General features: G+C 42.4%; 1 protein-coding gene across 2 annotated transcripts in view; it reads left to right on the top strand.

Moving 5' to 3' along the window:
- The window catches only part of Hdhd2 (haloacid dehalogenase-like hydrolase domain containing 2), a 38,367-nt gene that overhangs the window by 19,951 nt on the left and 5,460 nt on the right, over positions 1-12,956 (top strand). For both annotated transcript variants that reach the window (NM_001412497.1, NM_001412498.1), the window contains exons 3-5: positions 91-299; positions 3,268-3,352; positions 12,087-12,303. In NM_001412497.1, coding sequence (NP_001399426.1) covers positions 91-299; positions 3,268-3,352; positions 12,087-12,303 — 511 coding nt within the window. The remainder of the gene's footprint in view (positions 1-90; positions 300-3,267; positions 3,353-12,086; positions 12,304-12,956) is intronic.

Genomic DNA, 12,956 nt, shown 5'->3' on the forward strand with positions numbered 1-12,956 from the left:
GTGCTGTGTGCTTACGCCCTGACACTTGCCAGCTTAGGAGGCTCATGAGCTGGGGGGTGAAAGCTGCTCTTCCCAATCTGACTTTTCCAGGTTACGTGCCGCTTCTGTGATGGTTCGGTTTGTGACCAACACAACCAAAGAGAGCAAGAGAGACCTACTGGAAAGATTGCGAAAACTGGAGTTTGATATCTCCGAAGAGGAGATCTTCACCTCTCTGACCGCAGCCCGAAACTTAATAGAGCAGAGACAAGTCAGGCCCATGCTACTGGTTGATGACCGTGCACTGCCTGATTTCACAGGTGAGAGGTTGGGAAGAGAATGAAACAAGTTCTTCATCCAGGGGCCCCTGAAATCATGCAGAAGAGGCAAGTACTCAGATACTCCTCTTACTGAAATGGCCCACAGACAGACAGACAGACAAAACACAAACAGCCTCGTCCATAGCAGTGCAGTGACTTGTCCTCTAGCACCTGGTGGGTCAGCTCTACATTGTGCTGCTATAGACTGGGAGGTAAGAGCTGCCCCTGCACCCCTGACTTGGCTTTTCCAGGTCCCCTGCTGTGTTGATAGTTTGAATCTGACTTGATGTTTCATCTACAGAGAGGCTCACTGTATAGTGAAGCATGCGTGTGTGCGTGTGCGTGTGTGTGTGCGTGTGTGTGTGCGTGTGTTGTGTGTTTCTATGTGTTAAATACTATACTCACTTTGGGAGATACGCTACATTATCTGTTTGGGTTGTTTGATTTTTATTGGTAGGCAGATCATTCCAAATTACTAATTTATGACTGAATTGTGAGCCATGGTTTAAAAGAATTCTTTTGAGTATTAGAACTCTTAACCCAGGTGTGCTCTCTTAACTTGGTTAAATGAGATAAATCAGGAACTTCTTAAAAATAGATGTCATTCTAGATAGCACAACTACATAGCATACTAGATAGCACATAATGATTGTGAAATGTTTTTCGATACAGAGTTGTTCTCAGTTTGGAAAAGTGACTATGAAAACGTCCTGTTATAGGAAGCTTTGCTGCATTGTTATTATAGATGATACTTTGTGAAATGATGCAAAAATAGGTGTGAATATTTTCATTATAATGCCATGTGATAGCTTTACAGGTTGGCCAGGACCTCCAAACCTGTGCTAGAAGGAAATATACCAGTGTATTAGAATTATTACTTGTAAGAAACAGAAACCAGGGTTGGAGAGATGGCTCAGTGGTTAAGAGCTCTGACTGCTCTTCCAGAGATCCTGAGTTCAATTCCCAGCAACCACATGGTGGCTCACAACCATCTGTAATGGGATTTGGCGCCCTCTTCTGGTGTGTCTGAAGAGAGCAACAGTGTACTCACATACACAAATAAATCTTTGAAAAAAAATAAGATTTATTTAAAAAAAAAAAACAGAAACCAACTTTGATTGCATTCAGTGGTAAAATTAATGTATTGCCATCCCTGAAAGTTTTAGGTTGTGTAGGCCTTCCACTGACTGTGCCCTTGGGCAGTAATAGCCCAGTGCCCAGACTCTGGTGTCTGCTGCCCTTCCCCTCCTGTCACTCCTGGGAGAGGGCTAGCTCCCTGCCCAGGAAGGCAGTAGATGAGGCTTGCTTAGTGCATTATGTTAGTAAGGAAACTACAGAAGACCTCATGATGAGGGCATTTCCAAAGAACGGTAGAGCCAAGTAGAAGGGATAATTTGAATATTGGAAAGAATGGTGTGGTTTACAACAAACCACACAAAAACCCCAGTGATACTCAGTCTACACATTTGTTGGCTGTGACTGGAGCTCGGAAGACCCTAGTTCCTGACTGAAAACAATACAACAAGCACTTATCTTACTTCTCCCAATTAAACTATATTTTATAATGACAAAATATTTGATAGAATTCAGTTCTTTTAGAGGAATCACAGATAGAAATGAGAGAATTAAACATTACCACTTGTTAAGCCCCCAAGAAATGAGCAAGAATATCAATAGATTTTGAAGCATTAGCTACAAGGGTGATACGGCCTTCACACTCCAGAGGTCTCATAACAGTTCTTCAGCTCCACTGATCACTCTCCAAACCGCTGGAAGTGGAGCAACCAGAACCTTGTTTCATGATGTAACACAGTAAGAAATGTGTAATATCGTTATAAAATTGTCTCTGAGTTGGACATGAGCCTATTCAGACTCCCAGTGTAACGCCCTGAGTTCAGGAAGGATAGGGTGGAGGAACAACGTAAATGCTTCTACAGAACCAGCCAAATGCAGACGGTTTGGCTTCTCCAGGATTAGTGTCTGTTTCTGAACAAGCTGAAAGATAGCAATCTGTGAACCTGATGTTTCCTTTCTGACTGTAGTAAAACAATATTAAAGTTCTAGTTTTTTTTTTAAATAGTAGCAGTAAGCTAGAATCGGTAAAAGGTCAGGACTAGAAGAAATCTTGTCACTCAGTGATGAACTGCACCTCTTAAAGCATGTTTATCTGTATGAAAATAACCAATGTATGTGAATATTTGAAGAAAATACCTGCCAACATCTGTTTCAGTACTTGATGTAATAAAAAGAAATAACACTAAAAATACTCAGTTCTCACAGTAGGCAATTAGTTTGTTCCCTCAACGAGCTTTAACAAATTACTTAATCCTCATGGCAGTTAGTAAGAAAGAAACTTGAACACGGGCATCTGAGCACAGTGATGGGCAAACGGGATTAGCTGCGCCCGAGTCACAGATGTGGTCAGACTGTGGCGGTGAGCGAGTTTGTTTGTGTTGTCATATCTGAAGTCCAATTATTAGATACCAGGCTCTTAAAACATGCTTTAATATGGGTGAAACCAAAAGTAGATTAGAAAATGATTATAAAACTGTAGAATTCTGCACGGTGGTGCTTTTCATATTTGTCATGCATGTGCCAATTAGAAGTCTAATTTCCCTTGCCTCTTGGAATTTTATTCCCTCCTCAGTTACTGTTGCTTTGCTAAAACTCGTAGGTGTTCTCCTGGTTGTAATCAATAAAGCATTTTGAAATCAGAAATCACTTGCAAATATCAGGTTACCGTTTTCAATTTGGATATTCTAGCTATAAAAACATGTATGAAGAATATGGAAAAATATTAATGTCTCTTCTCCCTCCTCTCCCTACCCCACCCCCTCTCTATTCCTCTCTCCTCTTAGACTTCCAAAATATACTTCAAATTATAGGGATAGCAAAATGTGCACGTGTGGGAGATTTATTATACAGTGTGACTGACTGCTTTAAACTCTCACATTTTTCCTGTTGCCAGGAGTTCAAACCCACGATCCCAACGCTGTGGTCATAGGACTGGCCCCAGAGCATTTTCACTACCAGCTTCTGAATGAAGCATTTCGGTAAGCAGCTGCTTCCCACTTGATCAAATGTTCTCCCTTCATTTCTTCTTTAGATTTTGGCACATAAGAGTATGCATTTTAATTTCTGGCTACCTAGATTACACATTAGGATAAACATCTTCAAAGTCACTTCAGTGTCAACATCAAATAATATTAACTGTGCGTGCATGTGTGTGTGCCTATGTGTGTGTGCCTATGTGTGTGTGCCTGTGTGTGTGCATGCGTGTGTGTGCATATGTGTGCCTATGTGTGTGCATGCGTGTGTGTGCATGTGTGTGCCTATGTGTGTGTACATATGTGTGTGCATGTGTGTGCATGTGTGTGCATGTGTGCGTGCGTGCATGTGTGTGTGCATATGTGTATGTGTGTGTGCATGTGTGTGCGTGCATGTGTGTGCAAGTGTGTGTGATGTGTGTGTGCATGTGTGTGTGTGTGTGTGTGTGTGTGTGTGTGTGTGTGTGCATGCTTGCTTACTCACATAGCTGACAGCTCTCACTGATGGAGGTCAGAGGACAGCTTTCAGAAGTCAGCTCTCTCCTTTCCCCATGTGGGTCCTGAAGACTAAATCCGAGTGTTAGGTTTAGTGCAAGCAGCTTTACCTGCATTGTTTCATTTGTTTTGTAGCCATCTGTGTTAATCTGTGACGATCACTTTTCCTCTTGTTTAGAGAATCAATATCCTAGTACAGGAATTCATAATAAAACTGCAGCTGGAAAGGAAGTAGGGTTTGTGGTTGTTATTATTATTATTTTATCACTGTTGGCATTTTCCACCAACAATGCTGGTCACTGATTAAAAGCAGCATCCAGCTAACCAACTAGAAACTACGAGGGTGATCCCCTCACTGAGAGGCCAGGCTATGAAGAGTGGGGCCTCTGACCTTAATCTCAAAGCAACTAAGACTGGGTGCTAATGGAAGACTGCACTTACTAAATCACCAGATTGGGGTGGGAGAGTACAGAAGAGTAAAGCCAGAAGAAAGTCAGATTCCAGCCTCGGTGTGTAGTGAGAGGCTCACTTTAGGGGTGGTTGGAGGCATTCGACCCATGAGACAGCCAGGTAGAGAGACTCCAGTGGTATTAGCAGGCTCATAACACGCCAAAGCTGGGAATCCCGTGTGTGTGTGCATTTAGCCTACACCAACTCCTGAGGCTTCTAAAGGGAAAACTGTGACCATGTTCTCCTACCCTCAAAATGAGTGGGACAAAGTTTACTCACAGATCTGATCTGGAGAGAGACTGTGATTTTTTTCTGAAAGTTTTTGTTTCCTTATCTTGCTTTTTATGGCTTGTCAAACAACTAAACAGTGTTATTTGCCTCTGTATTTATGGCAGGTAAATACTTTAAAATGTTGCAGAAAGATGTATTGAATTAATTACAAAAAAAATGGCTTGACAGAGAAGTAGGAGTGTATAGCGCTTGCCTACCATGCACAGGCCCTCCGTTCAGTCCCCAACTCCACATAAAGTGGGAGCGTTGTTACAGGCACCTGTTACCCCAGCATTCAAGATGGAGGCAGAAGACTCAGAAGCTGTCATCCTCAGCTACATAGAGTTCAAGGTTAGCCTGGAAAGCAAACTGCTCTGTCTCAAAACAACAACCAAAACTAACCAACCCAGCAGTGGCCTGATAGATGTCTGCTGTCTTAGCTATAAGAATGTTTTATTTCTCCTACCAGCAGGAGGACATACAAGAGTCACCCTAATGCACACCTGATGTAGAATGTATTTCTTGATATGTATGCCCTGTAAGAAACTTCAGCTAAGCATGCTTACATACACATCCACATTGTTTGCTGTCAGCTTCAAAACATGGCCATCCTCCCGTAAAATCTGAATGAGCAGAAATTGCAGTCTGAGGTCAAGTGTTCTCTGCTGTGTGCATGGTCACTGAGCGACCTTGGTTAATGGAACCACCATTGTTTGCAGCGCTCACCATCACTGTGACGCTCAAACATTTATCTAAAAACTCATCTAGGCACTCCAGATGGCTTGAGACTCTACTTCCCAGTGTACGATGTACAGAAGGTTAAAGATAATAATAAAAAATACCTGTGTCTCACATACATTAATTATCCTGCTTTAGTTTCTTGGAAAGTCACCTCCCTCCTACTCCCTCCAGCGGTATCAGTGTTTATGTGAAAGAGAAGCCTGCATTGTCCCTCTTCTGTGCCCTTTTATGCACTCCCCGAGCCACAGTTTCAAGAAGAAGCTATTGATTGATTTTAGCTGGTGATTTGGGAAGGACATATTTAATAGGAAGTTGGGAGGTCTCTCTTAAATGAATACTAGACTCGGTAATAAAACCGTATGTTGACATAATACTGGCTTTGTAATTGCTCGGATGCTGTATAATTAGTACGCTCTCCCAACCATATTGATTTTTCTACACACCACATTTAAAGCATTACAGTGTACTTCTCGGTCAGCTCCAGTTTCACGAGTGCACTTAACAGCTGGAGGGAGAGTTAACAAAGATTCTGGGTCTTGGCCTTGTTTGCATATTGATGTTCCCACAGAGACTGCCTTCCACCCAGTGACTGCAGCTGTTTGGGCCTCTCAAATGAACCACCGATTAAATTACTATTCACGTTGATGATGGGAATAAACATTGGACGTTAAAGCCCATTGCATAACTGCCTTCACAGGCATCGTGCATCAAGACAGATGCATCAAACATCGTGTTCACCGCCTCGTCCCTATTCTGTTTTTAATGAACTGGCCGCTGTACAGTGCGTGGCACATACATATATCTTACCTGCCTGAGCAAGATTGAGAATGATTTTAAAGAATTGGCTTGGGGAACAGATATAAACCAGTTATAAAAAAGATCTGGATTTCTTTTGTCTAAAGCATTCAGATCCTAAGAACCTGTGGTAACTTTTTTCCTCTGCACTTAATACACACTGTCCAGGAAGAATTAATGTTGCTGCACTTCTCCACTATTTGAACGAGTAGAAATTATCAGTGCATTTGATACTTGCTACAAAGGCCCCCACCCTCCTTTGTAATCACTATTATCTTAGGACCATGAGTTTGGTGCTCTTAGGTTCATGTATTTCTTAATCAGTAACACATATGTAGCTCTCCCTAAATGACAGAAAGTATTGGTTTTTTAAATCTTTTTTAATACTTACTCACCAGTTTGCTTTTTCATAGAAATACTGTATGGTTTATTACTACTATGAATGTAGTATTAGTATGAATGTAGTATTAGTATGAATGTAGTATTACTATGAATATAGTATTAGTATGAATGTAGTATTAATATGAATGTAGTATTAATATGAATGTAGTATTTTAGTATGATATGTAGTATTAATATGAGTGTAGTATTAATATGAATGTAGTATTAATATGAATGTAGTATTTTAGTATGAATGTAGTATTAATATGAATGTAGTATTAATATAAATGTAGTATTAGTATGAATGTAGTATTAATATGAATGTAGTATTAATATGAATATAGTACTATTTTTAATTTTACAGCAGTAAAATTAGCTTTAACTTCATGCATTAGCACAAAGCATATTTGTCTTAAGATCTTAACTAGAAGCCCAATGTAGAACCTTCAAGTAATGGACCAATTGGAAGGAAAACTACATACATAAATAGATTACTTAATAATCTAACCCAGACCTAGTATTAATAAGAGTAAAGAGTACCTGATCATGGAAACAGCATGAAACCGCACAAGAGAATAAACTACCTGCTTCTGCCACCTAAAGAGAATCATAATCAGTATTTGAGCATGTAACTAGCTTATTTAAATCAGTTTCTGTGCACATACTTGTCTATACTAGAATATCACAACTCACAAAATGCAGGGCATCACATCCTCAGGGAGTCCTGTCTGAGAGGCAGCTTTGAAGCTTCACCGGTGACCTTTTTTTTCTGTAATTCTCTTTCCTGTTACAGAATCTGAGCAGTGTTCTAAGGTCAGAGCTATGCAGAGTTTGGTACTCTTTGGATTGGAGAGGTTTTCTTTCTTTCTTAAAGAGTTGGGGATGGACTGAGATGGCTCAGCCGTCAAGAGCACCGGATGCCCTTCCAGAGGACCATCCACATGCATCGGTCCCTTCCAGGCACAGAGGCTAAACATTCATACTTACAAATAGATCTGAATGTTGTACAGTTCCACACATCTGTACAAAGAGTCATCTTTCCTTCTCATTCCTCTTTCTCATCTTCCCCCTCCTACTGAAACCCTTTCCAACAGGATGTGGAGGAAATTCTTGTGGTTGTTCAGTGGAGGATCGCTTGCTTGAGGGCATATCTTTTTTAACAGCAGCACAGTCAGGTTTAAGTATTGTAATGTATTTAATTATGAATCAGGAGAAAACAACAGGACAGAGAAGAACAGCAACAGCTCTGAGGACTGTTTGCAGATAACACTTGAGTCTAAGTGTTTACAGCCTGGGCAGGAGAAGTTTCACATCAGTGTGGTGCTAAGGTCAAATTAGAAGATTTTTTTTGTGGGACTCTTCCATTTATGAAATGGCTGTCAGCTGTGCAGACCTAATTAAAGTCTGGGAAGGGTCTGCGAGACGCCTGAGTGACCTGAGGACCATCTCCAGAGCCCCGAGGAAGGAGAGATCCTACTCCTGCAAGCTCAAACTAGAAGTTAAAGCCTTGGACGTGAGAGATGTAGAACACACAACTCTGAAGATGTATACACCCGTGTAAGCTGAACTGCGCTCGCAGTAAAGAACTGTCCTGCACCCTGTAGCCAGGCAAAGCCATAACCCTGCTCTGGCTTCTGTCACTATGTCCACTTCCTGATCTTCATATGAGTGAAATCGTACACCGGTCACACTTTTGCTGCTTTGAGACGCCCACGGGTGACAGGACCTCACCTTTCCTTCTCTCATTCCTGCCTTGTGTTGTGTGGCCTTGGGTGAGCTTCCCAGGCCTCTTTGTGTGCTGTTCTGAGCACTTGCTTTGCTTCTGGTTTGCTGCTGTGGTGAGCATTCTCCTGCATGCCTATGGAGACACACGCTGTTCTCTTGGGAATGGCTTTAGGACTGAAGTTGTCTGAGAGTGGAGTAGGTAACAGTTTTAGCCTTGCTCCATGCTGCCAGTTCACCCAGTCACACATTCCCACCCACCCCACATTCCCACCCACCCCACATTCTCACCAGTCTTGCAGTCTGTGGAATTGTGGCTGTCCATGTGGTAGCTTCTTAAGTTTGTTTATGAGTTTATTTCCATGATGAGTGATATTGGATAACAGACAGCTTTTCTTACGATGTGCCTGTCTACATCCTTTGCTGTTCTGGCTGAGCTGTTTTTACACTGATGTATAGAAAGTGTTCATGTGTTGTTTACGCTAGTCTTAGTTTCCATAGGCACTGCAGATATTTCAGCCTGGACTGGATTTGCATTTTTGATCTATTAATATGAGAGCACAAAGTTCTTAATTTTGATGGAATTCAACTTGTCAAAATTTTCTTCTGCTCTATTTCTTTTTTTTTTTTTTTCTTTTTTTCCGGAGCTGGGGACCGAACCCAGGGCCTTGCGCTTGCTAGGCAAGCGTTCTACCACTGAGCTAAATCCCCAACCCCTTCTGCTCTATTTCATAAATATGTAATACCCTAAGGACATGAAAATGCTATGTTTTCTTCCATAAGCTGTTGTTTTGCCTTTAACAATTAGGTTTGGGCTCTGTTTGAGTCTTTATGACTCATATAAGAATGATTGACTGAGGGGTTGGGGATTTGGCTCAGTGGTAGAGCACTTGCCTAGGAAGCGCAAGATCCTGGGTTCGATTCCCCAGCCCCGAAAAAAAAATTAAAAAAAAAAAAAAAAAAAAGAATGATTGACTGAGAGAGGCAGTCATCCTATACATCCTAGCCTGGCATTGAACTTGTGATCTCCTACTTCAGCCTCCCCAGAGCTGGGTTACGAATTTGCAGCGCCATGCGCAGAGGGAAGTTCATGTCTTCATGTGTTTACTAGTTCCAGAAACAGAGAGACTTGCTCTTTTCCCCAGTGAATTCCTTGGCATAAACAAGTGACCGTATACATTACTTGTTTCTAACACGAGTGTTAGAAGACTGTTGTGTCGAGTTCAGGTGAAGGAAGAGTGCTTTGAGATACTTTGACTTTTGTTTTGAATGAGGGCAGTGGATCAGAACATGGAGATGGGGAGAGACTGAGAGAATTAGGTAGTCCTGGTTCCTGGCTTGAGTCACTGGTGAGTGAGTTTCTTTGAGGAACTAAGGTGGGGGAGACTGGCTTTTAGGAGCTGAGGTGTGACAAGACTTAAGCCTGTCTTCAGTGGGAACGGTGACCGACTGGTAATGGCCTTAGAGAATTATTTTATGTTATTTGAAAAGATTGTATCGGGGTTGGGGATTTAGCTCAGTGGTAGAGCGCTTGCTAGGCCCTGGGTTCCGTCCCCAGCTCCGAAAAAAAAAAAAAAAAAAAAAAAAAAGAAAAAGAAAAGATTGTATCTAAGAGAGTGCTAGATTGCCCCTGAATTCTGGGTTGTGACCCTGGTTCTGGCTCTCTAACAAGGCAAACTGGATTTGGTGTAACACACACCACAGCTTCTAGCTGTGCTTACCTACCCCGTCTGTGCCCAGACAGCCCTTCCCTGGCTGTATCGCCTTGGGTTTTCTGATGTGGCTGTGTTGCCCAGCCAGGATCTTCTCAATTCTTTTCTTTGCCAGCCTGAAATTTCCAGTCAGAGGCTTTGGTATCAGGCCTTCTCATCTTTTCCCTTTGTTTCTAATGCCACAGTAGCCTTGCAGTTAAAAAAACTCGAGATTTCCTGCCAGCCTGTCATTTGTAGTAACAGGTAGAAAGCCACCGTTTGTTACCTGCTTACCTGCTGGCCATGGGAGCACTCATGGTAGAGAAGTTGCTGCTCCTAATGCACGCATCATTCTTGACACAGCTATTTCACTGCGTATCAAGCTGGCCTTGAACTTGACATCCTCCTGCCTCTGCCTCCACAGAGGGAATTCTGGGAATATAGGTGTGTGCTACCATGCCTGGAAAATATCAAACCACGAAAGACATTTGTCTGTTCCCTAGGGAACGTTTAGTTAAATGTGCTTCAACCCTTGCGAGCCCCAGTGAGGCTCGTGCTGAGCAGAGATCAATGATGACAAGAGCCTCCTTCCAGCCTGGAGAGACGGAGAGAACACACATGTTCAGCTTCCAGGGAAGATGCTGGACATGAGGTATACACATCAATCCATGATTGTTCTCATCCCTAGCTAATATATAATAAAATATTAACCAAACTAAGTCAGATGTGCTTTTAGTTTAGCTATACAAGTGGAAAACAATTTTGAGGTCTGGTGCATAAAGAATTCCAGTTCTGTGGTGCAGAAGCAGATAAATGGATTGGGAGGCTGGCTAGGTGAGTCGCCCTGTGCTGCACTAAAGTCACTGCTCATGAAACCAGCAGAGGGGCTGTGCGGGCTACGGCCCGCGCATGCTCTGCGTAATTTGTAGTAACAGCAAACCCCTGGAATAGTCCGGTATTGGTTTCTACTTAATAAAATATTTAATCATAAATGCCTGAATTCTGCATCTCCCACAGGAAGTTATTTCTGTGCCCACTGACAAGAATAATTTAGCAGTTTCATAGCTGAGCGCTTAATTACTCATAATTGTGAGGGATAAGATGTGATGAATTCTTCCTCCATGGACTTACTAAATGTTTTAACTAAGTAGATGACTTCAAGTAAATTAAGCCAGTGAGGTCATTTATTACATTGGTTAAAATCAGATTAAGTAATATTATCTTGTCTCAAATTCCACTCGACAGTAACCCGAGTGTGACTTCCTGTGTTTGACTAAGCTGCATTGCTGAGGTAGGTGGCAGATTTGAGGGCTGTGACATTTGTGGAGATTCACAGTGTTTTGCCTGTGTTAGTAAAGGTCCCTAGTTACATGTAGTTTGTTTCTCACACTGTTGGGAAGTCCTGACTGATCTCTTGCTCCATCAGAGTGTGGCCTGTCCTGTGTAAGACTCAGTGGTAGCCTCGCCTTTAGACTTTGCTAGTGCTGGCCTCAGGGCGCTGGCCTGCCTGGTTTGCAGTTCGGAGAGTAGTAAGAAGGCTGTGTGATGAGGTGAGATTAGAAGGAGAAACTAGAAAATTCTGTATTAGACTTTGAACATAAAAAGGAACTTGCATTTTGTTACTATCTTTTTTTTTTTTCCTTTTTTCCTCGGGGCTGGGGACCGAACCCAGGACCTTGCGCTTCCTAGGTAAGCGCTCTACCACTGAGCCAAATCCCCAACCCCGGAACTTGCATTTTGAAGTAGAGGAGACGGAACTACAAGCACTCGTACTGTGCTTCTCCATCACGGCAGCAACAACCCTGTGGTGTCTTCAGAGGCCCGGGAGCCTCCCGCTTCCCATTAGGGAAGGGGAAACAACTTGTCTCATTACGTTCAGTTCTTCCCTCCAGTGCCTTATTTAGCTTTCGTTCTCTTAATTCTCTTTCCCTGGTGATCTGGGTAGAGTGTGTGAAATCACTAAAGGTAAAAGGTTGAAGCCATCCAAAATTTAATAATCTATCACCTTTAGTGTATCCGCGTATAATTCCCAGCAGTTCTTTGTGAATTCATTAGAAGACAGCAAGTCATTAAAAGTTAATAAGAAACTATTTGTTTCTGTGAGTGTGAATAAAACCACTTGGTAAATCTGACATTTTTTTCTCACTTATAAAAGACTTGCTCTTAGCCTGTGTACATTTTCTGCGTCCCTCTAGGCTGCTTCTGGATGGAGCCCCTCTGATAGCTATCCACAAGGCCAGGTACTACAAGAGAAAAGATGGCTTAGCCCTGGGACCAGGACCATTTGTGACTGCCTTAGAGTATGCCACAGACACGAAAGCCGTGGTAGTGGGAAAGCCAGAGAAGACATTCTTTCTGGAAGCATTGAGGGACACCGACTGTGCACCAGAGGAGGCCGTCATGATAGGAGATGTAAGTACAAGACCCAAAGAGATGTCCTGACTTGTCTGTGGTACTTGGAATCAACTTCAAATTCCTGCTTCCTTTAGCTGCTTTCCCGCACGTGGTCAGTGTATTCTTGTAAAAATAGAGGTGTGTGTCTGACATGTCTCTATAGAGACTAAATATATGCATATATACATATACACATGCATGTGTGCGTGTGTGTGTAAACTATTTATACACCAGTCAGTTAAATGTTTAATGTATCCTGCTAAAGAAAACCCCAATACAGATCTAAATACTTTCTAATATAGCTCATGTAGAAAACAATCTATAGCACAAGAATTCTACCACTTTTGTCTTTTTAACATACATTTATGAAAGAGTTACCTAATCAGTGTGTCCAGTGGTTAGGGATATTGGCCGCTTCAGCTCTTTTCATAGTGGGGTGCAGCCTGGAGTGACTGGAAGCCCGTAATGGTCACCTGTGGTGATGAACAATTACTATTTCCTACGTGGGCCACATGTGGTGAGTTGGTGCGAATGGTCTATTTTAGCGCTGTGACAGCTTGGTGTGAATGGTCTATTTTAGCGCTGTGACAGCTTGGTAGGGTGGAAGCAAGCACTAAGGTTGTCTGACCCAACCCTCATTTCACGGTGGAAACCGAAGCCTGGGGGGGAGC

The sequence above is a fragment of the Rattus norvegicus genome, chromosome 18 (genome assembly GCF_036323735.1).
Source record: "Rattus norvegicus strain BN/NHsdMcwi chromosome 18, GRCr8, whole genome shotgun sequence".
In the NCBI taxonomy this organism is placed as follows: domain Eukaryota; kingdom Metazoa; phylum Chordata; class Mammalia; order Rodentia; family Muridae; genus Rattus; species Rattus norvegicus.